General features: G+C 42.4%; 1 protein-coding gene across 3 annotated transcripts in view; it reads right to left on the minus strand.

Annotated features, from left to right (window-relative positions):
* Nucleotides 1-1,001: 1,001 nt before the first annotated feature.
* LOC132378059 (uncharacterized) overlaps nt 1,002-25,585 on the minus strand; it is a 130,492-nt gene continuing 105,908 nt past the window's right edge. For 2 of the 3 annotated variants that reach the window (XM_059944729.1, XM_059944727.1), the window contains 3 exons: nt 14,196-14,255; nt 4,155-4,344; nt 1,002-1,196 (listed from right to left, as the gene is read on the minus strand). In XM_059944729.1, coding sequence (XP_059800712.1) covers nt 1,086-1,196; nt 4,155-4,344; nt 14,196-14,255 — 361 coding nt within the window. In that variant the 3' untranslated portion in view covers nt 1,002-1,085. The remainder of the gene's footprint in view (nt 1,197-4,154; nt 4,345-14,195; nt 14,256-25,585) is intronic. The other variant, XM_059944728.1, reaches the window with a different exon arrangement.

The raw sequence follows: 25,585 nt of genomic DNA on the forward strand, positions 1-25,585 counted from the left end.
TATATATTCAGTAGGATGGGAATAGAGACCGCTGGGTCGGCTAGACAAATAAGGAGGTTGTCCGCATGCAGGGTCACACGGGTCCTAATACTGCCCAACTTAATACCTTTAATATGTGGGTGGCCCCTAATGCCAATTGCCAGTGGCTCCAGCGTTATGTTAAGCAGCAGGTGGGACAATGGGTCCCCTTGGCGAACAACACATTGCAGGGAGAACAGATTGGATTTATCCCTATTTGTGAAAATGGAGGAGTTTGGATTGGTATATAATATTTTAACCAATTCTATAAAAGTGTCGCTGAATCCAAATTTCCTGAGTTTTGCAATTAGATAGGACCACTCTATCATATCAAATGCCTTGTGTGCATCTAGAGACAGTATAGCAGCTCTATCATTTTTCCCATAATCGGCATACAAAATATTGAGAATTCTGTGGACATTACAAAAGGAGTACCTGCCCGGGATAAATCCCGTTTGGTCCGGGTGAATGATATTTACTATATGCTTACCGAGCCGATTTGCTAACACTCCTGTAATTATTTTCAGATCGTAATTTAGTAGTGCAATGGGCCTATAGCTTCCAGGGTCCGTTTCGTCTTTATCTTTTTTTAATAAAACACAGATATTTGCTTCACTGAGAGAGGGTGGGAGCCTCTCTTTCTTACATCCTTTATATACATGAAGAGTAAAAAAGATCTTTACAGATGTGCACTGTGCAAATTATAATAATTTGAATGCTATAACTCTTTCTGATGTGATAAAAGAAAATCTACAAATGACCTAATGGAGAGTGATAGAGGGAAAATTGAAGTATGTCTATTCTCCCTTTTGCTTTCATTAGCTTTATCCTCACAGCAAGCCAGCCTACTGAAATGGTCCGCGTCAAAAACATATGGCCCGTGCCCAAAGTCTTGAGACACAATGCATGCATGTGACTGTATCTCCAAGAGGAGGGATGGGTTGGGAGATTAGTGACAGAACGACTGAAGATACTGCACCACATTAATTGAGAAACAACTTTATTAAGCAATAAGGGCAGCCTTTTGTGCATCTCTGAGCAATGTAGATAGCTTTAAGAGTCGAAATCTATTTTAGTGTACCGCTCCAGTTGATGGGATTGTATTGCAGCATTTCACGCTCTCGTAGACAATCCATGGATTTTGCTAATCTTCTCTCCTTCCACTGCATTTCCATAAGCTAAGAGGAATAATCAAAAAGAGATTGACAGATTTATACGGTGTTGAGAAGAAGTTCAATAACTGAAAGTGCTTAACATTATAGAACAACAGGTCCTTTGGCTGAGCTATTCTGTGCCAACCTGTTTTGCTGCCTAGTCCCATCTACCCATACCTGGACCATACCCTCTATACTGCTCCCATTAATATACCTATGCAAACTTTTAAATGTTGCAATTGAGCTCCCATCCACCACTTCCACATTCACACCACCCCCTGAGTGAAGTCATTCAAAGGTCAAAGTAAATTTATTATCAAAGTACATATGTCACTATATACAAATCTGGGATTCATTTTCTTGCAGGCATTCACAGTAAATACAATAGAATCAATGAAAGACAGTACCCAACAAGATGGTCAAATAATGTGCTAAGGAAAACAAACTCTACACATACAAAAAGAAAGAAAAAAAGAAATAATAATAAATAAGCAAAAAAATATTGAGCAAATGAGAATGAAGAGTCCTTTAAAGTAAGTCCATAGGCTGTGGAATCGGTTCAGTGATGGGGTGAGTGACTTTATTCATTCTGGTTCAAAAGCCTGATGGTCGAAGGATAATAGTTGTTCCTGAACCTAGTGATGTGGGTCCTGAGGCTCTTGTTCCTTCTTCCTGATGGCAGCAGTGAGAAGAGTGCATGGGCTAGATGATGAAGATTCTTGATGATGGATACTGTCTTCTTGTGACAGTGTTCTGTGTAGATATGCTGTTATGCTTTCTTCATAATGGCACTTATGTGCTGGACCAGGACAGATCCTCTGAAATGATAATACCAAGGAACTTAAAGTTCATTACCTTCTCCATCTCTGATCGCCCGATGAGAGCTAGCTCAGGGACTTCCAGTTTCCTCTTCCTGAAGTCAAAAATCAGCTCCTTGGTCTTGCTGATATGAGTCAAAGGTTTTATTGTGGCACCACTAAGCCAGACTTTAAATCTCGCTCCTATACTCTGATTTGTTACCTTTGCCACCAATGACAGTGCTGTCGTCAGAAAACTTAAATCTGGCAAATCAACACGTACAAACAAGCTGGAGGAACTCAGCAGGTCGGGCAGCATCCGTGGAAATGAGCAGTCAATGTTTTGGGCTGAGATCCTTCGTCAGGACTGAAGAAGGAGGGGGCAGGGGCCCTATAAAGAAGGTGGGGGGGAGGCTGGTAGGTGCAGGTGAAAAACCAATCAGAGGAAAGATCAAGGGGTGGGGGAGGGGATAGGTAGAAGAGGTGAAGAAGGAATGAAAGGGGAAAGCACTATGGGTGGTAGAAGAAGGCAGAATCATGAGAGGTGATAGGCAGCTGGAAGAGGAGACAGAGTGAAAGTGGGATGGTGGAAGGGAGAGGGAGGGAATTACCGGAAGTTGGAGAATTCGATGTTCGTACCAAGGGGCTGGAGACTACCCAGACGGTATACGAGGTGTTGCTCCTCCAACCCAAGTTTAGCCTCATCATGGCAGTAGAGGAGGCCAGGTATGGACATATCTGAATGGGAATGTGAAGCAGAGTTGAAGTGGGTGGCAACCGGGAGATCCTGTCTGTTGTGGCGGACGGAGCGGAGGTGCTCGACGAAGCGGTCCCCCAATCTGTGTCAGGTCTCGCCGATGTAGAGGAGGTCACACTGGGAGCACCGGATGCAATAGATTTGCCCCAACAGACTCACAAGTGAAGTGTTGCCTCACCTGGAAGGACTGTTTGGGCCCTGAATGGTGGTAAGAGAGGAGGTGTAGGGACAGGTGTAGCACTTACGCTTGCAGAGATAAGTGCCAGGTGAGAGATCTGTGGGGAGGGACGTGTAGACCAGGCAATTGCAGAGGGAACGATCCCTGCGAAAAGCAGAGAGGAGTAGAGAGGGAAAGATGTACTTAGTGGTGGGGTCCTGTTGAAGGTGGTGGAAGTTGCGGAGGATAATATGTTGACTGCTCCTTTCAAGGAATGCTGCGGAGTTCATCCAGCTTGTTTGTACGTGTTGATTTGACCACAGCATCTGCAGTGTACTTTGTGTTAACTTAAATATGGCATTGGAGCTATGACTAGCCTCACCATTATAAGTATAAAGTGAGTAGATCAGAAGATTTGTTTTATGCCCCCAACATTGCTTTGCAGTACTGGCAACCCATAAGACACATACAGTATAATATATAAAACCCAAGCCAGGTACAAACAATCAATCTTAATTTGTCAGAAAGCAGGCCATTCATTCATTGCAAATTCAACAAATGGATTTTACAATGGCATTTAGAGCGGCAGGGTACTGTAGTAGTTAGCACATTGCTTTGCAGTACCAGCGACCTGGGGTCAATTCCTGCCGCTGTCCATAAGGAGATTGTACGTTCTTCCCATGATGGCGTGGGTTTCCTCGGATTTTCAGTGCAACATTTGCTGTATATTGTGAAAATAAGGCATGTGTGTTTTCTGTTTGGTGAAGAACCCAATGTTGTCCTCAGCTGCTATAGCCCATTCACTACAAGATTAGATGTGTATGAATTCAGAAACTGCCTTATTCTCACGTGTGGTTACTTGAGTTTCTGTTGCCTTCCTGTCAGCTTGAATCAATATGGCCATTCTCTGACCTTTCTCCTGAACAAGGTATTTTCACCTACAGAACTGCCATTCACTGTATTTTTGTTTTTTGCACCACTCTCTGTAAATTTTAGAGGATGTTGTGTCTGAAAACCCCAGGAGATCAGCAGTTTCTGAGATACTCAAACCACCCCGTCTGGTATCAACAGTCATTCCAAGGTCACATTTCTTTCCCTGAACAATAACTGATCCTCTTGACCATGCTTTTATGCATTGAGTTGCTGCCACGTTATTGTCTGATTAGATATTGCATTAACGAGCAGGTGTATTCTACCTAATAAAGTGGCCACTGAGTGCAGGTTCTATATGGTTTGGAGGCAAGTGTTTGTCTGTGATATGCTTCTCTCACCTTCTTGTTTTCATCACGAAATGCTTGAAGAAAGCGAAAGCGTGCACTCTGCTTTTCGAGGTCCTGAAGAACAGCCTGTCTTTCTGCTTCGCGCGCTTCCTCTCCTTCCTTGGCACGCTTGAACAGGGCGAAACGCTGCGCCTCCCACCGTTGATTCATTTGCCACTTCAGCAGCTGTCTGATCTCGTGCCTTGAACAAGCAATTATGGAAAGAGGTATCATTAGCTTGTTGGCAATTTCTATTCCGCAACTGAAGCATTCGGGTTCTCACAACCAGACTATGTAACAGTTTCTTCCCCCAAGCCATCACACTCCTCAATACCCAGAGCCTGGACTGACACCTTGCCCTACCATCCTGTTTATTATTTATTGTAATACCTGCACTGTTTTTGTGCACTTTACGTAGTCCTGTGTAGGTCTGTAGTCTAGTGTAGCTTTCTCTGTGTCGTTTCTTACATAGTTCAGTCTAGTTTTTGTACTGTGTCATGTAGCACCATGGTCCTGAAAAATGTTGTCTCATTTTTACTGTGTACTGTACCAGCAGTTATGGTCAAAATGACAATAAAAGTGACTCGACTTGACTTGACTATTAATAGTACAGATCTCTCACTTGTTGATATCTCCATCAACAAAATAATTAAGTTGCATTTCATTGGTTTCGACTATTATTAGGAAGTTCAAAATCCAAAGCAAATTTATTGTCTAAGTACATATTGTACATCACCATATATTGTCTTGAGATTTGTTTTCTTGCTGCCATTTACAAGGAAGAAAATAAATACATAGAATTTTATGAAGAATATTAACAAAGGCAGACAAACTGTGCAAAAGAAGACAAACTGTAGAAATAAAAATAATACTGGGAACATGACAACACAAACAAGAAGCTGGAAGAAATCAGCAGGTGAAGCAGCAGCTATGGAGGGGAACTTTATATGAACTTTAGCTAGTCCTGATGAAGGCTCTCAGCCCAACACATCGACAGTTTATTCCCCTCCATAGCTGCTTCAGCTACTGCGTTCCTCCAGCATTTAGCGTAAGTTGCTCTGGATTTCCAGCACCTGTAAAATCTCTTCTGTTACTGAGAATACGAGTTGTAAAGAGTCCTTGAGAAGTGTCTGTAGGTCGTAGAATCAATTTCACAATTTTTACTGTTATTGTTATTTATATACTAATACTTTTTCTGCTAGTAGTAATGAGGCCCTCCATTGTGTGGTTTCAATCATGGATGTTATGTCCGAGCTGTCTACATGATACACAAATGAGTTTGCAAGCCAGGGCAGCGATATGGAGAGCAAGCTGTTACCCACGTAGCAGACTCTCCCTCTCCACGCAACTGATGAGTCCATAGGAACAACAGAAACTGATACAATTTGGCAGCAGTGCAGTCACAGGAGTTGTCAGTCAGCGTGGAACTCAAGACAAGACTGCCTTAGGGACTCCAGCTACGGATTTTTCCTCAGGGTTTACTCCCAAAGCCTTCCCTATAAGGGGGTATACAGTGGCATGTAAAAGCTCGAGCATCCCTGGTCAAAATTTCTGTTACTGTGAATAGTTAAGTGAGTAGAAGTTGAACAGACATCCAGAAGTCATAAAGTTAAAGATGAAACATTCTTTTCCTCATTTTAAGCAAGATTAGTGTATTAATTTTGTTTTGTACAATTTTAGAGTGGGGGGAAAAGAAAAGGAGCACCATGCGAAAGTTTGGGCACTCCAAGAGATTTGAGCTCTCAGATAACTTTTACCAAGGTCTCAGACCTTAATTAGCTTGTTAGGGCTATGGCTTGTTCACAGTCATCGTTAGGAAAGGCCAGGTAATGCAAATTTCAAAGGTTTAAAAATACCCTGACTCCTCAAACCTTGTCCAAACAATCAGCAGCCATGGGCTCCTCTAAGCAGCTGCCTAGCACTCTGAAAATTAAAATAAATGATGCCCACAAAGCAGGAGACAACTATAAGAAGATAGCAAAGCGTTTTCAGGTAGCTGTTTCCTCAGTTTGTAATGTAATTAAGAAATGGCAGTTAACAGGAACGGTGGAGGTCAAATTGAGGTCTGGAAGACCAAGAAAACGTTTTGAGGGAATTGCTCATAGGATTGCTAGAAAGGCAAATCAAAACCTCTGTTTGACTGCAAAAGACCTTCAGGAAGATTTAGCAGACTCTGGAGTGGGTGGTGCACTGTTCTATTGTGCAGCAGCACCTGCACAAAAATGACCTTCATGGACGAGTCATCAGAGAAAAACCTTTCCTGCATCCTCACCACAAAATTCAGTGTCAGAAGTTTGCAAAGGAACATCTAAACAAGCCTGATGCATTTTGGAAACAAGTCCTGTGGACTGATGAAGTTAAAATAGAATGTTTTGGCCGCAATGAGCAAAGGTATGTTTGGAGAAAAAAAGGGTGCAGAATTTCATGAAAGGAACACCTCTCCAACTGTTAAGCACGGGGGTGGATCAATCATGCTTTGGGCTTGTGTTGCAGCCAGTGGCACGGGGAACATTTCACTGGTAAAGGGAAGAATGGATTCAATTAAATACCAGCAAATTCTGGAAGCAAACTTCACACCATCTGTAAAAAAAAAGGTGAAGATGAAAGATGGCTGACAGCTGAAGATGGCTTCTACAACAGGATAATGATCCTAAACACACCTCAAAATTCACAATGGACTATCTCAAGAGGTGCAAGCTGAAGGTTTTGCCGTGGCCCTCACAGTCCCCTGACCTAAACATCATTGAAAATCTGTGGATAGGCCTCAAAAGAGCAGTCTATGCAAGACGGCCCAAGAATCTCACAGAACTAGAAGCCTTTTGCAAGGAAGAATGGACGAAAATCCCCCAAACAAGAACTGAAAGACTCTTATCTGGCTACAGAAAGTGTTTACAAGCTGTGATACTTGCCAAAGGGGGTGTTACTAAGTACTGACCATGCAGGGTGCCCAAACTTTTGCTTTGGGCCCTTTTCCTTTTTTGTTATTCTGAAACTGTAAAAGATGGAAATAAAAAAAGTAATTTTGCTTAAAATATTAAAGAAATGTGTCATCTTTAGCTTTATGCCTTTTGGAAATCAGGTCATCTTTTACTCACTTAGCTATTCACAGTAACAGAAATTTTGACCAGGGGTGCCCAAACGTTTGCATCCCACCATAGCTACAAATCAGCAGTGGTTTGAGGTCAAAGTTTTCTTTCTCCTAGATGAGCTGCTAACCACGGCTGATAAGCCCCACCTGCCCAAATTTATATAAATATTCCTGTTACTATCTATATAGTGATTATATATAATTACTATTTTGCAAAGTGCACCCTTTCTTTAAAGAGACTAAAGAGTCTTGTATAGAAACAGTCATTCAGCAACTCAATGGGCCACTGAAACCGACCACCTACATTCTTAGCATTTTTAACTGCCCCCCCCCCCAATATTCCCATCAGTTTCTTCAACCGACTCTCCTGCCAACTCACCACCACTAGGTTCTAATGCTCTCCTACATACGTAGGGCAACCTAGCAACTTGCACATTTTTGGCATTTGGGTAGAAACCCGAGCATCTGGAGTAAGCCCAGAAAGGTGCTGGTGAGACTGTGCAAGCACCACACAGAAGAGCAGTAGAAGTTGGGATTGAACCCAGGTGCTGTAGTTGTGAGGCAGCTGCTTTACTGTCTGGACCTGACTGTTTAATTCTTAGATTGGACTGTTTAATTATTATTTTCTTGCAGTTTTACAATTAATTGTGTACTTGTAATTTAAGTTGTTTGATATACCTCTAGCAGCTATAAAATGTACAACTCTGGAAATCTCTAAAAATGTCTTTGTTCTTCATTACTTGAATAAGTGCTTTCTTATTGGTTATTGATACTGCAGTATTGAATAAGTACTTTCTAACTGGTTAATTCTTATCTATAGAATTGAATGGCATTCTTCTTATCTCTGTGGTATAAAATAGCTGTTGCATGTTAGGCACCATCGTAGTTCTTTGGTCTCTCTCAAATAATACATATCACTGCCTGTTCCTGTTCTCATTTTTGTATCAGCTCTTAATAAAACAACCATGAAGCAACCAGGTTTGTGCCTCTTGCCTGATTTCTGAAAGAATCTTTGATTAAACACATTAGAATTCAAGACATCCCTCTTTCAATGGAAGAGATAGAAACAGTATAGACACCTTTCATAAGTAAAATAAATGATCTCCTCATTGGATCAAATATCAGAAGCTCTGTCTTTTGTCCTCAACTATCTACCGCGAAAAGTAACCAAGCAAAAATGAGAATGTTAATTGCTGTTATTTTGAGAGTAAGTGTTGCAGAAAGTTTGTATAATATGGGATAAAAGTTTTGTGATACTTAAGGGCCATGTTGAGTAAGGTGTTCTCCATCCATAAGCTTCTGACCATCAGAATGGACAGATGAATCTCCAGTGCAGTGCAGGTGCTATACTTCACTGAGCAAACCTACATTACTGCTGGAGTCCACACATTCTGACCCACAAGTCAGAACCCATGCACACAATCTATAAGCTCTTCATCTCATGTTCTCTATATTTATCACAAACAAGAGAAAATCTGCAGATGCTGAATATTCAAGCAACACACACAATATGCTGGAGGAACTCAGCAGGCCAGGCAGCATCTAAGGAAAAGAGTGCAGTTCAGGTCCTGATGAAGGGTCTTGGCCCGAAAAGTTGACTGTACTCTTTTCCATAGATGCTGCCTGGCCTACCGAGTTCCTCCAGCATTTTGCGTGTGTAACTCTCAATACTTATTGCTATTTTTTTATTTATTTGTTACTTTCTTTTTCTTTCTGTATTTGCAGTCTGTTGCTTTTTTTGGTACAGTGCCTATCTGTCAGTCCTGCTGGGTGTGGTCTTTCTGGTGCTTTTCTTGTATTTACTGTGAATGCCCACAAGAAAATGAATCACAAGGTGCCATACTGTATGTGTAGTTTGATAATAAATTTACTTTGAGTTCTGACTATTCTCAGTGGGTCAAGATGATGTTTCTTGATCAGTTTTATCCGAGAAGGGGAGGCATATGAAGGATTTTGAAACCATGTAGAAATAGTACGTACTTAGTGGGACTACACTAACAGTGAGCCAGCTATTCTGGGTGCTTGTTGCTAGATTCTAGATGTCTACACATTGTAGCACGGAAGGGGCTGAAGGTCAGTTGCACCTCTGACACCACAGACTGCAGCACTGACCATCGCTGTATTGAGCTCAGGGGGCCCTCGGCCATGGCTGTACATCAAATGAAATCACTGACCTTAGAAAACTTGCCTCACAATACAGGCCCTTTGGCCCACAAAGCTGTGCTGAACATGTCCTTACCTTAGAACTACCTAGGTTTACCCATAGCTCTCTATTTTTCTAAGCTCCACATACCTATCCTTAAAAGACCCTATCGTATCCACCTCCACCACCGTCACTGCACTCATCACTCTCTGCGTAAAAAAACTTACCCCTGACATCTCCTCTGAACTTATCTCCAAGCACCTTAAAGCTATCCCCTCTCATGCTAGCCATTTCAGCCCTGGTAAAAAGCCTCTGACTATCCACACGATGAATGCCTCTCATTGTCTTGTACACCTCTATCGGGTCACCTCTCATCCTCTGTCACTCCAAGGAGAAAAGGCCGAGTTCACTCAACCTATTCTCATAAGGTATGCTCCCCAATTCAGGCAACATCCTTGTAAATCTCCTCTGCACCCTTTCTATGGTTTCCACGTCCTTCCTGTAGTGAGGAGACCAGAACTGAGCACAGTACTCCAAGTGGGGTCTGACCAGGGTCCCACAAAGCTGCAATATTACCTCTCGGCTCCTAAACTCAATCCCACAATTGATGATGGCCAATGCACCGTATGCCTACTTAACCATTGAGTCAACCTGTGTAGCAGCTTTGAGTGTCCTATGGACTCAGACACTAAGATCCCACTGGTCCTCCACACTGCCAAGAGCCTTATCATTAATGCTATATTCTGCCATCATATTTGACCTACTAAAATGAACCACCTCACAATAAACAAAAGTTAGGCTTTACATAACATTAGGTCGGAAAAGAAAGGAGGTCCTTAAGGGAGATTTTAAGGTGTTAAGCAAGACCTTCAGATAGTAACCTCTGGATTGCCTTCTGTGCCACATGCCTGAGGATGACTTTGCAGGTGATTGTGTGGCTGAAGAATTGGTGCAGGGGACAGAGCTTCAGATTTCTGGATCACTGGGATTTCTTCTGGGGAAATTGTGACCTGTACGAAAAGGATGGGCTACACCTGAATCAGAGGAGGAACTATATTCTTGTGGGCAGGTTTGTTAGTGCTTTAGGGGAGGTTTTAAACTAATGTGACAGAGAGTTCGGAACTAGAGTGAAAGGGCTCAGGATGGGGCCGTTGGTATCCAATAGATGCAGTGCGTAGTGAGACTATCTGGAAGGACAGGCAGATGAAAGAGCAAAGTTGCAGTCAGTGCGTGGGTTAAAACGTAACGTGGGGACAGAATTGAAAACGATGCCGAATACAGGACCAAATGCACACAGTATACGGAATAAGGTAGATAATCTTGTAGCACAATTAGAGATTGGACAGTATGGCGCTGTGGGCAACACTGAGTTATAGTTGAAAGAAGATCATATTGGAAGCTTAACAACCAAGGACACACCACATATAAAGGACAAGCAGGCAAAGGGGTTGCGGCACTCTGTCGGTAAAAAATGAAATCAACTTATTAGAGGTGACATATGATTGGAATGTGTAGAACCCTTGTGGGTAGAGTTAAGAAACTGCAAGGGCAAAAAGACCTTGATGGGAGTTATATACAGGACTCCCAACAGTAGCTAGGATGTGGGCTACAAATTACAATGGGTGATAGAAAAATGCATGTCAAAAGGGTAATGTTACAATAGTCATGGGTGATTTCAATATGCAGGTAGATTGGGAAAATCAGGCTGGTTCTGAATTCCAAGAGAGAGAATTTGTAGAATGCCTGTTTTTAGAGCAGCTTGTGGTTTAGCTTACTCGAAGAAAGGATATTCTGGATTAGGTGTTGTGTAATAAACTGGATTTGATTAGGTAAAGAAACTCCCAGGAGATAGTGATCATAATTGATAGAATTCACCTGCAATTTGAGAGGGAGAAGCTAAATTCAGATGCATCATTATTACAGTGGAGTAAAGGGAATTACAGAGGCATGAGGGAGGAGCTGGCCAAAGTTGACTGGAAGGGATCACTAGCAGGGATGATGGCAGAACAGCAATGGCTGTCTGGAAGGTGCAGGATGGAGACATCCAAAAGAAGAAAGAGTATTCTAAAGGCCAGATGATGCAACTGTGAAGTCAAAAACAAAAGCTAAAGAAAGGGCATATAATTGAGCAAATATTAGTGAGAAGTTAGTGGATTGGAAAGCTTTTAAAAACCAATAGAAGGCAACTAAAAAGCTGTAAGGATGGAAAAGGTAAAATATGAAGGTAAGCTAGCCGATAATATCAAAAATAATACATGAAGTAGTTTCAGATATATAACGAGTAAAAGAGAGATGCATATGGATATCAGAGCACTGGAAAATGACACCGGACCAGGTGGACTGCACACCAGTGTTTCAAAAGAGGTAGCTGAAGAAGTTGTGGAGGCATTAGTAATATTCTTTCACGAATCAACAGATTCAGGCAGGGTTGTGGAGACTAAAAATAGCAAATGTAGCTGGGATGTGGACTAGAAATTACAATGGGTGATAGAAATTGCATGTCAAAAGGGCAAAGTTACAATAGTCATGGGCGATTAAAATATGCAGGTAGATTGGGAAGAGGTTGGAGTTGATTGTTAAGAATGAGGTATCAAGGTATTTGGAGATATATGATAAAATAGACTAAAGTCAGCATGGTTTTCTTAAGGGGAAATCTTGCTTAACAAATTTGCTGAAACTCTTTGAGGAAATAACAAGCAAGATAGATGAAAGAGAACCAGTGGAAGTTGTGGACTTGGATTTTCAAAAGGTGACACACATAAGGCTGCTTAGCAAGATAAGAGCTCATGGTATTACAGTAAAGATATTGGCATGGATAGAGGATTGCCTGATTGGCAGGAGGCAGTGAGTGGCAACAAAGGGAGCCTTTTCTTGATGGCTGCCAGTGACTATTGGTGTTCTGCAGTGGTCATATTGGGACCGCTTCTTTTTATGTTATATGTCAATGATTTGGATGACAGAATTGATGGCTTTGTGGCCAAATTTGCGAACAATACAAAGGTAGATGGAAGGGCGAGTAGTGTTGGGAAATGGGGGGGGGGGTACAGAAGGACATAGACAGATTAGAAGAATGGGCAAAGAAGTGGCAGATGAAACTCAGTACCTGGAGGTGTATAGGCACATACTTTGGCAGCAGGAATGAAAGCATAGGCTGTTTTCCAAACAGGGAGAAATTTCAAAAATCCAATAGACTATTGGGAAGCCCATTGGGAGCCCTAAAGGTTAAATTGCAGGTTGAGCCAGTGATGAAGAAGGCAAATGAATGTTAGCATTCATTTCGAGAGGACTAGAATATAAAAGCAAGGATGTAATACTGAGGCTTTATACTAAGGCACTGGTGAGGCCTCATTTGGAGTATTGTGAATAGTTTTGGGTTCCTGATCTAAGAAGGGATCTGCTGACATTGGAGAGAGTTCAGAGGATCCTCATGAGAATGATTCTGGGAATGAAATGGTTATCATACGAGGAGGATTATCGTATGAGGCCTGTACTCACTGGAATTTAGAAGTATGAGGGATCTCATTGAAACCTATCAGAGGTTCCCTACCTGGTGTCCACGGACTCCTTGCTTAATGGTATTGGTCAATGGCATAAAAAAGTTTGGGAAGCCCTCGCCTTGATAGAGTGAATGTGGACAGGATGTTTCCTACAGTGGGGGAGTCTAGGACCAGAGGACACAGCCTCAGAATACAGGGACATCCATTTAGAACAGAAATGAGGAAAATTTTCTTTAGCCAGAGGATGGTGAACCTGTGGAATTTTTTGCCACAGCCAGCTGTCATTGGGTGGATTTAAGCCAGAGGTTAATAGCTCTTGATTAGTCAGGGTGTGAAAGGCAGGAGAATGGGGTTGAGAAGGAAAATGGATCAGCCACGATGAACCGGTGGAACAGACTTGATGGGCTGAATGGCCTAATTCTGCTCTTTTCTCCTATGGTTTTAATCACATTTTAATTTTCATGATTTGAATGTAGCCTTAAAATATTTATTTATTTGTGTTTTAATTTCTTCATTTAGAAGCAGTAGGGAAAACCTTTCTCCAGCATTGGCTACAAAATATTGATGCAATACGAAGTGACACCAGAGGCTATATTTCACTAGGAGTTCATTAGGAGTTTGAGGAAATTTGTCACCATAAGCTACGAGGACATTTCTGCAGGTGTATTCTGATTGGTTGCATCACTGCCTGGATTGGAGCAGCTGCAGAGGGCTGTAAGCTCAGCCGCTCCATCATGGCCACAGCCTCCCCAGCATCGAGAACACGTTCAAGAAGGCGGCATCCATCGTGAAGGACCCTCTCCATCCAGAACATGCCCTCTTCTCATTAATACCACTCAGAGGAGGTGCATGGGCTTGAAGATGCACACTCAGCATTTTAGGAACAGCTTCTTCCTTTTGCCATCAGATTTCTAAACGATCCATGAACCCATTAGCACTACCTCACTATCTTGCTCTCTTTTTACATTATGTATTTTTTATATATCTTTGTGGTAATTTAGTAATTTTTATGTTTTGCATTGTACTGCTGCCAAAGCAACAGATTTAATGCCATGTGCCAGTAATAATAAATCTGATTCTGATTATGAAGGCTGTCATACCTTCTTGTGGATGGGACCTCACTTGCCACCACCAAGTCATGGATCATTATCTGCTCTGTGTCATGAAATGGCTGCAGCAAGGAGGCTGGCAGGACATTTGGGGCATCTGGGCAGAAAAGGTAAGTGTGATTCTCAAGATGTGAATGAGGTGCAAGCTGGTCTCAATGCGTTCCAACCCGTTACATCAGACAGAAGCCTCCTACAGACTGCCTTGTATTCCCTTACCTATACTCCTCCTTCTCAGCCAAAGAACCATAAAATGGGCGCTGCCAGCTCTGATGATACCTACAAAGCAACAATATAATGGTCAATTGATCACCTTCAAGAAAATCAAGTGTACATGTTGAATCAACCATGTTCATCAATAGCACTGAAAGGCTTTCTGTGGGAATGAGGGGTCAGCAGAAATAGTGGATGCAGATTCCATTGCAAAGCTTTGATGAGTATGGATGGGAGGATGGACTGCTACGATCCACATGTGGGTCACCGGGACTAGGCAGGGTAACAGCTCAGCATAGGTGGTACAGCCTGAAGGGCCTGTTTCTGTCCTGTACTGCTCCATGACTCTTAGCAGCATTGGTCTTATAATTAGATATACATCCAATGAAGTGAGAAATAGAGCCAATTTCTTCTTTATCACCAAATATTGCAGATCAGAGGCAGCTAACTGGTCCCACAAACAATAAATGGGAGTAAAATTAAAGTCTGGTTTATTATTACATGCTCAGGTGTATTTGAAACTTACAACAGTATCACAGATACAGTCAATAGCATCATATTCACAAGAAAAACATACATTAAAGACATTTTTATAAGAACACAATTAGGACTAAAATGTTAATTTTAATACAAAGTAGTCATAGAGTTGCTAACAGTGCCTTTTAAAAGTATTCACCCCCACCCCTTGCAAGTTTTCATGTTTTATTGTTTTACAATATTGAATCACAGTGGATTTAATTTGGCCTTATTGACACTGATCAATAGAAAAACTCTACCATGTCAAATTGAAAACAGATCTAAATTAATTACAAATATAAAACACAAAACAATTGATTGCATAAGTATTCACCTGCTTCAGGTCGATATTCAGCATACACCTTTGGCAACAATTACAGCCCTTTTCAAGTCCTGCCACAAATTCTCAATGGGATTGAGGTCTGGACTCTGACTTGGCCACTCCAGGCATTAACTGTATTGTTTTTAAGCCATTCCTGTGTAGCTTTGGCTTCAAGCTTGGGGTCATTGTCTTGCTGGAAAATAAATCTTCTCCCAAGGTGCAGTTTCCTTGCAGACTGCATCAAGCTTTCCTCCAGGATTTCCCTGTATTTTGCTGCATTCAATTTATCCTCTGCCTTCACAAGCCTTTCAAGGCCTGCTACACTGAAGCACCCCCACAGCATGATGCAGCCACCACCATGCTTCATGATAGGGATTGTATGTTTTTGCTGACGTGTAGGTATTTGACTTTTGCCAAACATAGTGTTAGCCTGATGGCCAAAAAGCTCAATTTTGGTTTAATCAGAAACTTCCAGCTGACTTCAGAGACTCCCACATGCCTTCCGGCAAACTCTAGCTGAGATTTCATGAGAGTTTTTTTGACAGTGGCTTTCTCTTTGCCACTTCCCATACAGCTGCGACTGGTGAAGCACCCGGGCAACAGTTGTTGTATGCACAGTCTCTCCCATCTCAGCAACTGAAACTTGTAACTCCTCCAGAGTTGTCATAGGGCTCTTGGTGACTTCCCTCACAAGTCCCATTCTTGCACGCCCACTCAGTTTGTAAGGACAGCCTGCTCCAGGCAGATCTACAGCTGTGCCAATTTCTTTCCAGTTCTTGATGATTTACTTAACTGTACTCCAAGGGATATTCAGTGACTTGGAATTTTTTTTGTATCCATCCCCTGACCTGTACTTTTCAATAACCTCCTCATGGAGTTGCTTGGAGTGTTCTTTTGTCTTCATGGTGTAGTTTTTGTCAGGATACTGACTCACCAGCAGTTGGACTTTCCAGATCCAGGTGTATTCTTACTACAATCAATTGAAGCACCTTGACTGCACACAGGTCTCCAAAAACAGATCTCCATTTAACTAGCTATGTGACTTCTAAAACCAAATGGTTGCACCAGTGATGATTTGTGTGTTATTTTAAAGTGGGGGAGGGTGGTGGTGAACACTTATGCAATCAATGATTTTGTGTTTTACATTTGCAATTAATTTAGATCACTTTGTAAAGATGTGTTTTCACTTTGACACGGAAGAGTCTCTTTTGATCAATGTCAAAAAAGCCAAATTAGATCTACTGTGATTTAATGTTGTAAAACAATAAAACATGAAAACTTCCAGTGGGGGGGGGGGGGGGGTGAATACTTTTTAAGGCACTGTAAACTCTAGTAACTAAGATAGTGCTACTTGGTTCAAAAGCTGAATGGTTGAAGAAAGTAGCTGAACCGATTCCTCATTTAGGCTCGCTTTCAATGACTCTACAACTTATGTTGGAATATTATTTATTACTTATTTATCCATTATTATTATTTTGTTTTTCCTTTTGTATTTGCACAATCCTTTGTCTTTTGCACATTGATTGTTTATCTTTGTGTGTAGTTTTTCATTGATTCAGTTGTGTTTCTTTGGATTTACTGTGAATGCCCACAAGAAAATGAATCTCAGGGTAATATATAGTGACATATACATACTTTGATAATAAATTTGCTTTGAACTTTGAACTGCTTGGGCCTGGTGGTGTGAGACTCCTGGCTTCTATACCTCTCCTGCCCAAAGGTAGCTGCGTTTGGCTTCATTGCCTTACTCTGGTGGCAGACTGGTTTAGTCTTTGCCGAGATCTTTTCTGGCTGATGCCCACATGCTGATTTCCAATTAAAAAAATCAGTTCACTCAGTGGAATATCCTAAATACATTGGTACAAAGCAAAGGTCTTAGACCCTGACCAGATGTCAGCCACTGCGCTAGAGAAAAGCAAATTAAAAAAGAACTAAGAAAACGGAAAATTGAGAAAGTACATGGCAGGTGACTGATCATTTGTAAAGAGAGAAACTGTTATTGTTTAGTACATAGAACAGGTTAGCACACTACGTGCCTTTCTGCCCATGAATGTGCCAAATTTTAACCTATTTCAAAATCCATCTAACCCTTCCCTCCCACATAGTCTTCCAGTTTTCTATCATCCATGAGCTTGTCTGAAAGTCACTGAAATGCCTCTACCACCACTCTGAAAATGTGTTCCATGCATGTAATACTCTCTGAGTATGGACCCTACCTCTGACAATCCCCTGTGTACTTTCCTCCAATCACCTCAAAATTATTATTTTTAAAAATGTTATTGAGGTATTGTGCAGAATAGGCCCTTCCAGCTCTTTGAGCCATGCTGCCCAGACACCTCCCCAATTTAACTCGAGCCCAATCATGGGACCATTTACAATGGCCAATTAGCCTACCAACCCGTACACATTTGGACTGTGGCAGGGAACTGCAGCGGCCAGAGGAAACCCAGGCAGTAACAGGGAGAACATACAAATTTCTTACAGGCAGAGAGCGTGAACTGACCCGGGTCACTGGTACTGTAAAGCATTGTGCTAACTATCATGCCATCATACCTCTATTAACCACTGCTACTCTGGGGAAAAGGAGATGGCTGTCCACTCTATCTGTGTCTCTTACCATCTTATACACCTCTATAAAGTCACCTCTCATGCTCCTTAGATTCTAAGAGAAAAAGCCTGAAGTTGATAATTTTTCATCTTAACTTTTTGAAGGGTCGTAGGCCTGAAATACCCAGTGTTTTTCTCTCTCCGCAGGCGCTGCCTGACCTGCTGAATATTTCTGCCGTTTACTGCTTTACTATAATGCTAGAGACACATGTGCCTGAACCAGTGAACATGATTGTGTCACTGGCACTGACATCTCATCGTCTGGTTCCTTATCCATAAGATGAATGCAAATTGTAGGATAGATTTCATCTCACCCAAAATTGATTGCCCATTTAGGCTTGGGGATAAAAAGAGAATGAAAATTGGGTTTCCTCAGGAGTTCTGGTTTCTTTCCACATTCCAAGGATGTTAGTGTTGGTAGGTGGCGCAGACTTGTTAGGCCGGAAAAGCCTGTTACCATGCCACATCTCTAAAAAATAAGAAAAATTCCTGTTATTCTATCAATCAGCAACATGACTCATAACTTAGGACTGGTGCAACCATTCAGCAGCTGCTCTCCGGCCTGGTAGGCCGGAGACTGCCATCTCTGCACTGAGTGACTCCTCCACCTACGGCTTAACTTGTGGTAGGGCTGAAGCCAGGAACACTCTCCTGGATGGGTGCAGCAGCAATGCATTCCAGAAGTTTAATGGTGTCCACAACACAACATTGGCACTAGAGGTAATGTGCACCTCTGTGGCTGCTGCTTGTAAATCTGCCTGGATTCACATTCATTTATTTATCACATGTACATCAAAACATACAGTGAAATGTGTTGTTTGCGTAAACAACCAACACAACCTAAGGATGTCAGGTGTTACCAGCACCAATATGAAAGGTCCACAATGCTGAGCAGAATAACACAGAACAGAACGAACAACAAAACAACAACAGCAAAACCAACTGCTTTCCTCCCTCCCACACACACACGCACAGATAGTTCTCCAACCCCAGGGCAGGCCTTCGGGCCTCCAGTCTCCATTCTCAAGTCTTCAGCCTTTGACTTCCTAACTTCCGGTCAGCAACTGGCCTTCAGACTTTGGCACTGACCCCCAGACTAGCTGATGATGGGACCTCGAACTCCAGGCCTCAAACATGGAGAATCCACTGCAACAATTTATTAAGCTTGCTGCCACTTCTCTTTGATAGGACCCCAGGACTTTCACAAAGTCAACAGCAGCAACATCATGGAAACATCATCACCCCTTCAGGTCCAATAGCTTGAAAGTATTCATTCTTCTGCTGCTGCTGGATTCAAACCCTTGCCAAATGCCATTGTGGGACCCCCTCAGCAGTTCAAGGATACATGGCCGGTCAGCAGTATGGCATTTAAAGGCACCATACCACACTCAATCCACTGGGTCCATGTCAGCTCCTTTGTAGAGGAATCCAGCACCCCATTTGGAATAATGGAATTGTTAAATTGAGCTATTGAAGACACCTGCAGAGAAATACAAAGCTTCATGCAACATCTCCATTAACAGCTTGACGAAGATCTGAAACTTGCTGCTAGTAGGAAACATGGACCTTCGCTTCGACAAATTAGACTACACCAGTTCAACACTGCTAATCTGGCAAATTTCCTTCACATAACCGCAGCATGAGAGAGGACCACCAGAGGGAACTCCTGCCCACAATAAAGAGTTCACTTACACCTGCATTTTAAAAAATACACAGTATTTTGTAAAAGCACTGCTATTGTCACAGGATTTTTTGCCTTTGCTGCCACTCAATCTGTAACATCTTTAGCTTGACTACCAACCAAACAGAACGTTGCCTAGGAGACACAAGGGACTGCTGATGCTGGAATCTAGAGTAACAGTCTGCTGGAGGAATTCAAGTAGCAGGTCGAGCTGCATCTGAGGGGCAAGGGACTGTCAATGCTTTCGTTTGAAACTCTGCAGCAGAATGCCTCTACCACCTCAAATAATCTGAAAGTTTTAACTGTCTTTATGTTACCACAAATAGGCACAGAAATATAATTCAAATATAAGGGTTATTGCTCAGCAAGGTACCACATTTAAATCTATATTCAGTTGTTAATAAAACTAAAGTAATTATGACTGAGACCACTTTTCTTGAGTTAGTATGTTCCCTCTGTGACCACCTAGGTTTCTTCTGGGTGCTCTGGTTTCCTCCCACAGTCCAAAGACATACCGGTTGGTATGTTAATTGGTCATTGTAAATTGTCCTGAGATTAAGCTGGGATTAAATCAGGGGGTTGCTGGGTGATGTGGCTCTAAGGGCGGGAAAGGCCTATTCTGCTCTGTACCTCAATCAATCAATAACCCTGGAATAGCTGAAGACAGAATGAATACATCAGAAAAGATCAGAAAAATATAATAGTTAATCACTAATAAGTTTTGATTTACTGCATATGGCTTTCATCCATGTCATAAATCTGTGTTTTGTGGCAAGGGTTCACAAACTTGGCATCCTTTCTGGTTTTATAAATGCATTTGCAATGATTCAGAAAAGGACTGCATAATTACGAGTAATTCTCCATCCCACCCTGAGCAGGATTGGAGTAGAGAATATCGGTGAAATGTCCTGTTTTCAATTCATGCTCCCATGCCCTTGGATTCCTGAGATTCCTCTTGTTAGTCAGGTTCAAGCTGAAGTTTATGGTCATCTGAATGTATGTACACATACAACCGAATGAAACGATGTTCCTCCGGACCACCATACCGTCACAACACACAGCACTAAAGACAAAGTATTACCACAAATAAGTTAATAAATTATAATCCAGAATGCATGTGAAATGGGCAGCACAAGTAAACAGGAAACAGCTGGCTGTCCTAGTGACGAGACATGGTGATGTCAGGGTATTCATTAGTCTCACAGCCTGAGGGGAGAAGCTGCTACCCAGTCTGGCAATCTTAGTCCTGATGCCTCTGTACCTCCTTCCTGATGGCAGTGGGTCAAAGAGATTGTGGAATGGGAGGTAGGGATCCTCAGCAATGCTTTGAGCCCTTTGTATATAATGCTCCCAGTAAATGTCACAGATGAGGGTAGGGAGACCCCGGTGATTCTCTTGGTGATTTTTACTGTACTCTGTAGATTCCCCATGTACTTTTAATGAACTCAGAGTTGTCAGAGGAAAGCTCAATGTGCTCATTTGGGGTTCCTTTTCCTGCCCTTTTACGTATTCAGAGTGGACAAATGACAACGTTCAAGCTCTTGAAAATGTGCTCCAGTGATCAGGGTATGGAAATCAACACCATCAGTTTCAATGCTGGCCTGTGGCCTGGATGGCAGTGTTTGCCTTGCACTTCAGCATGCAATGCAGAGAAGCTAAAGAGCTCTCTTGTTGTCAGTACATCTCTGCTCCTCCAAAACACCAGTTCAACAATTGTACTATCAAGTGGCACTAAGTCAGTAATGTTACATTAGCATTTGAAAGCTGCATTCAATGAAAAACGTAATGTGAAAATTCAATGCTTTTAAAATAAATCCCACTGCTCTAAAAATGTCAGTATATTTGTCTACTTCTCCTATCAATTGCACTATTAAGGAAAGCTGAGCAAAGAAAACTTAAAAAGGCAGTGTTATGCTTGTATAGGCCAGGGAATCTTAACTTGAAAATATACACAGCGCACAAGGACAAATCATCACCCTTTCACACTGTAAAGAAAGCACAGCCTGACACAAGTAACTAGAGGGCAGGCTACAGGTGACTTATTCCTGCTCTTGTGTTTTTGTATGTCCTTCAGGAGTCAGCCAGGTTATCGATACTCGTACCGCAAACCCGTTGGCACTGAAGTCACCTACCCAGCGTAATTCCATGCCATTTCTGTTTTCAGTACAGGTGCTTTTCCAACTGAATGAGCACAGATTCAACATCTCAAACAATCTATCCTGGGCCCAACAACTGTGAAGAAGGCACACCAACTTCATTAGGAATTTAAGAAGATGTGGTATGCCACCTGTTACGAATGTGCCACAACTCTGAAGGGCCGAAGGGTACAAAGTCGCCCCCTCCTTTTTGAGAATCGCAAGATCGCCATTAATTCAGGTCTGGGACCCAGGAAATGAGAGAGAATCCACAAGGGTTTGGAATGTGTCCTGGCCTCAGCAAGGCGGAACCATTGATAACGGCTATTGTCTCTTGGAGACGGAATTGTGTATTGCGTACTGTACTATTCATTGAAGCCCTCAGGGGGATGACCAGAGTGGGCTGGTTGAGAGATTGCATCATCCCAACCTGATTGACGTCTGGGACATCCTGAGTAAGGATAAAAGAGGGTCTGGGGAACAACCCCTTCAGACGCACCAGGAGAAACGCTAGAAATCCCGTGACAGCGTTTAGTAGCGACAGCCGGTGGTGGGGGGGGGGGCTCACGTGCGTCCTTTCCCTTTGCCTGGGATTGGGGCCTCACCACGGAAGAACGGCTTTAGCTAAAGGACCAGCTACACCAACGGAACTCTCGAAGGATCGAAATCATAAAAAGGAGAAGCTGGCAAGTTTCTAAAAATCTCTCTTGACTCCAACAAAAGGCTGCAGCCTGAATGAACTGAGTGACTTTACATCGGACAATACATTATCCCCTAGACAACGATAGAGCTTATTTCTTATTGATTATTATTGTACCTGCTCTTTTAGATTTAGTATTGACGACGTATATTATCTGTATGTTTGCATTGATATTATTTTTGTGTATTTTTACTAATAAATACTGTTAAAAACAGTACCATCAGACTTCAACGGACCTCTCTATCTTTGCTGGTAAGTGACCCAGTTACGGGGTTCGTAACACACCGAAGACTAGAAAATTTTCAACGATGTACCACAGACTGGTTGTAACACCACATGGCTACAATGGCAGGATTTGAAAAAGCTGCAGAAGTTTATGCCAGCTCGATCATGGGCACTAGTCTCCCACCACTGAAGACAGGGCAGTGCCTCGAGAAGATAGCATCCATCATTAAAGACCTTCACCATCTGGGACATGCCCTCTTCTCAATGCTACCGTCAGGAGGAGTACAGGAAACTGAATACACACTCTCAACATTTTAAGAACAGCTTCTTTCCTTCTTGCCATCAGATTTATGAATGGTCCACAAACCCTTGGAGAATGCCTCAATATTTCATTTCCACACCATTTATTTATTTATTTACTTACTTACTTACAATTGTGAACTATAGTAATTTTTTATATATATAGCACTATTCCGGTATTGCAAAGCAACAAATTTCACAACATACTGTATGTCAATGAAAATAAACCTGATTCAGATTCATCAACTGAAATGTTGGCAGCTGCAAGAGTGACAACTTGAACACAAAAAGAGTCTCACAAACTTCAACTCAGTAATGCTTGGATAATCCGATTCTGTGTTTGGTTGAGACAAAAATATTGGCCAGAAGACCCAAGTATCAGGATAAGTTACGTATTCCACTGATATAGAACTGTCACAGGGGGCTTTCCAACAACATAAAATAACCTGAGCTGTATTATGCACACTGAGTTAGATACATTTGTAAACCTGCTCATTAATCAGCCAATCATGTGGCTGCAACTCAATGCATAAAAGCACACAGACATGGTCAAGAGGTTCAGACCAAACATCAGAATTGGAAGAAATATGATCTAAGTGACTTTGATCGTGGAATGATTGTTGGTGGCTATGTATCTCAGAAACTGATGATCTCCTTGGATTTTTACACACAAAACTCTTAAGGGTTTATAAAGAATGGTGCAAAAAGAATAAATTTTTTAAAAATCCAGTGAGCGGCAGTTCTGTGGGCGAAGATGCCTTGAGAGGTCAGAGGAGAATGGCCAGAGTGGGTCAAGGCAACAGTAACTTAAATAACCACACGTTACAACAGTGGTATGCAGAAGAGCAGCTCTGAATGCACAATGCATTGAACCTTGATGCGGATGAGCTATAGCAGCAGAAGACCACAAGCATACAATCAGAGGTGACTTTATTAGGTACAGGAGGTATGTGATAAAGTGGCCACTGAACGTAAGCATGGAGTAGCATTATGTACAAAGACTTCACATTGTCTTTACGAGGAGATAAATACACAGCATATGACAAGGACTGCACACAATCATGGACTTCAAGAGGAAACATAACAGTACAGCCAATATTGCTGCCTCGCTCCCAAACAAACTAAATGCTCTTTATGCTCAATTCGAGGTTGATAAGTCTGAACCCCTGAGAAGAGCTGTCGATGAGACCTGCTTTTTTGTCATCTCTGAAGCTGAGGTACGTAGAACACTCCAACGTGTCTTAACAGTCGCAAGGCAAAAAGGACAAATGACATCTCAGGGCACGTCTTCAAAGTGTGGGCTGAACAGCTGGCTGGTGTGTTTATGGACATATATCATCTCTAACTCTCCCAGTGTGTAGTGCCCTCCTGCTCCAAATCATCCATCATTGTCCCTGCATCTAAGAAAAGCAAGGTAGCATACTTAAATGATTGGTACCTTGTCACATTCATCTCAAATACAGGCAAATGCTTTGGGAGTCTGGTTAAAGACTACATATACAGCATGGTACCACCCACACTGGACCCTCTACAATTTGCTTACTGACAGAACCAGTCTACCGATGCCACCGTGGCCCCAGCACTACACACCACCCTCACTCACCTGGAGAACATTCATTAGAATGCTGTTCCTGGACTACGGTTCAGCATTCAACACCATAATTCCCTTGAGACTTGACAGGATACTCAGAGACCTCAGCCTGCACCCCGCCTTGTGTAGCCGGATCCTAGACTTCCTGTTGGATCGCCGACAGGTGGGAAGGATGGGTCCCTCACCTCTGTCCCTCTGACCTTCAACATCGGTGACCACCAGGGTTGTATTCTGAGTCCCCTTCTCTACTCCTTTTACACCCATGACTGTGCTGCCACACACAGCTCCAATCTGGAGATCAAACTCACAGATGAGGTGACTTTGCTTGGCCTTATTTCTAGCAGTAGTGAGACAGCCTACAGAGGAGAGGTTGACACCCTGACACAGTGGTGCAGGATAACAACCTCTCCCTCAGTGTCCAAAAATCAAAAGAGCTGACCGTGGATTACAGGAGGAATGGAGACAGGCTTGCTCTGCAGTTGAGAGGGTGAGTGGTTTCAAATTTGTCGATATACACATCACTGAAGATCCCCCCCTGGACTGTACACACGGGCTTTGTGGCAAAAAAAAAGTGCAACAGCATCTCTTCCACCTCAGGCGACTGAAGAAGTTCAGTATGAGCCCCAAAATCTTCAGGACTTCTACAGGGGCACCATTGACTTCATACTGACTGGCTGGTACGGGAACTGCTCCAACCTTGTCCACTGGGTACTGCAGTGAGTGCTATGGACAGTCCAGTCCATCTGTAGATGTGAACTTCCCTCCACTGAGTACGTTTACAGGAGGAGGTGCAGAAAGAAGGCCTGGAAGATCAGCAGGGACACAAGTTACCCTGACCATAAACTGTTTCAGCTGTTCTGTCTGCCATACGCAACGGCAGCATTAAAGCCAGGACCAGCAGTCTACGAGACAGCTTCTTTCTACAAGCCATTAGACTCATAAATTCACATTTCTGTACACTGCGATGGAGTCATAACACAGAGATTTCTACCTCTCATAGTAGATTTAAATATTTTCAAATTCAAATGGAAGCAAAGAGAGGCACGCATCTGAACATAAGAACCAAGGTGCTTTACCCACCAACCACGCAGAGTCAGCGGTTGCCTGGCATTCTGTACAAGGAGCACCAATATGTTGAAGAGGAAGTGTGTTTGTTATTAAAGTTACTTTGCCACACATGGCCCACGCAAGAGAATTCTTTGTTAAATAGAGCTGTGGGCTAATAAAAGATCATGTTGACAGTTGACGTTCAAAACCTTTTTTCACAGCAACTGTATCCAAGCAACATAGCCTGGAGATTCATTTAGTGATGTTACATA

The sequence above is a fragment of the Hypanus sabinus genome, chromosome 19 (assembly GCF_030144855.1).
Source record: "Hypanus sabinus isolate sHypSab1 chromosome 19, sHypSab1.hap1, whole genome shotgun sequence".
Taxonomy (NCBI): Eukaryota; Metazoa; Chordata; class Chondrichthyes; order Myliobatiformes; family Dasyatidae; genus Hypanus; species Hypanus sabinus.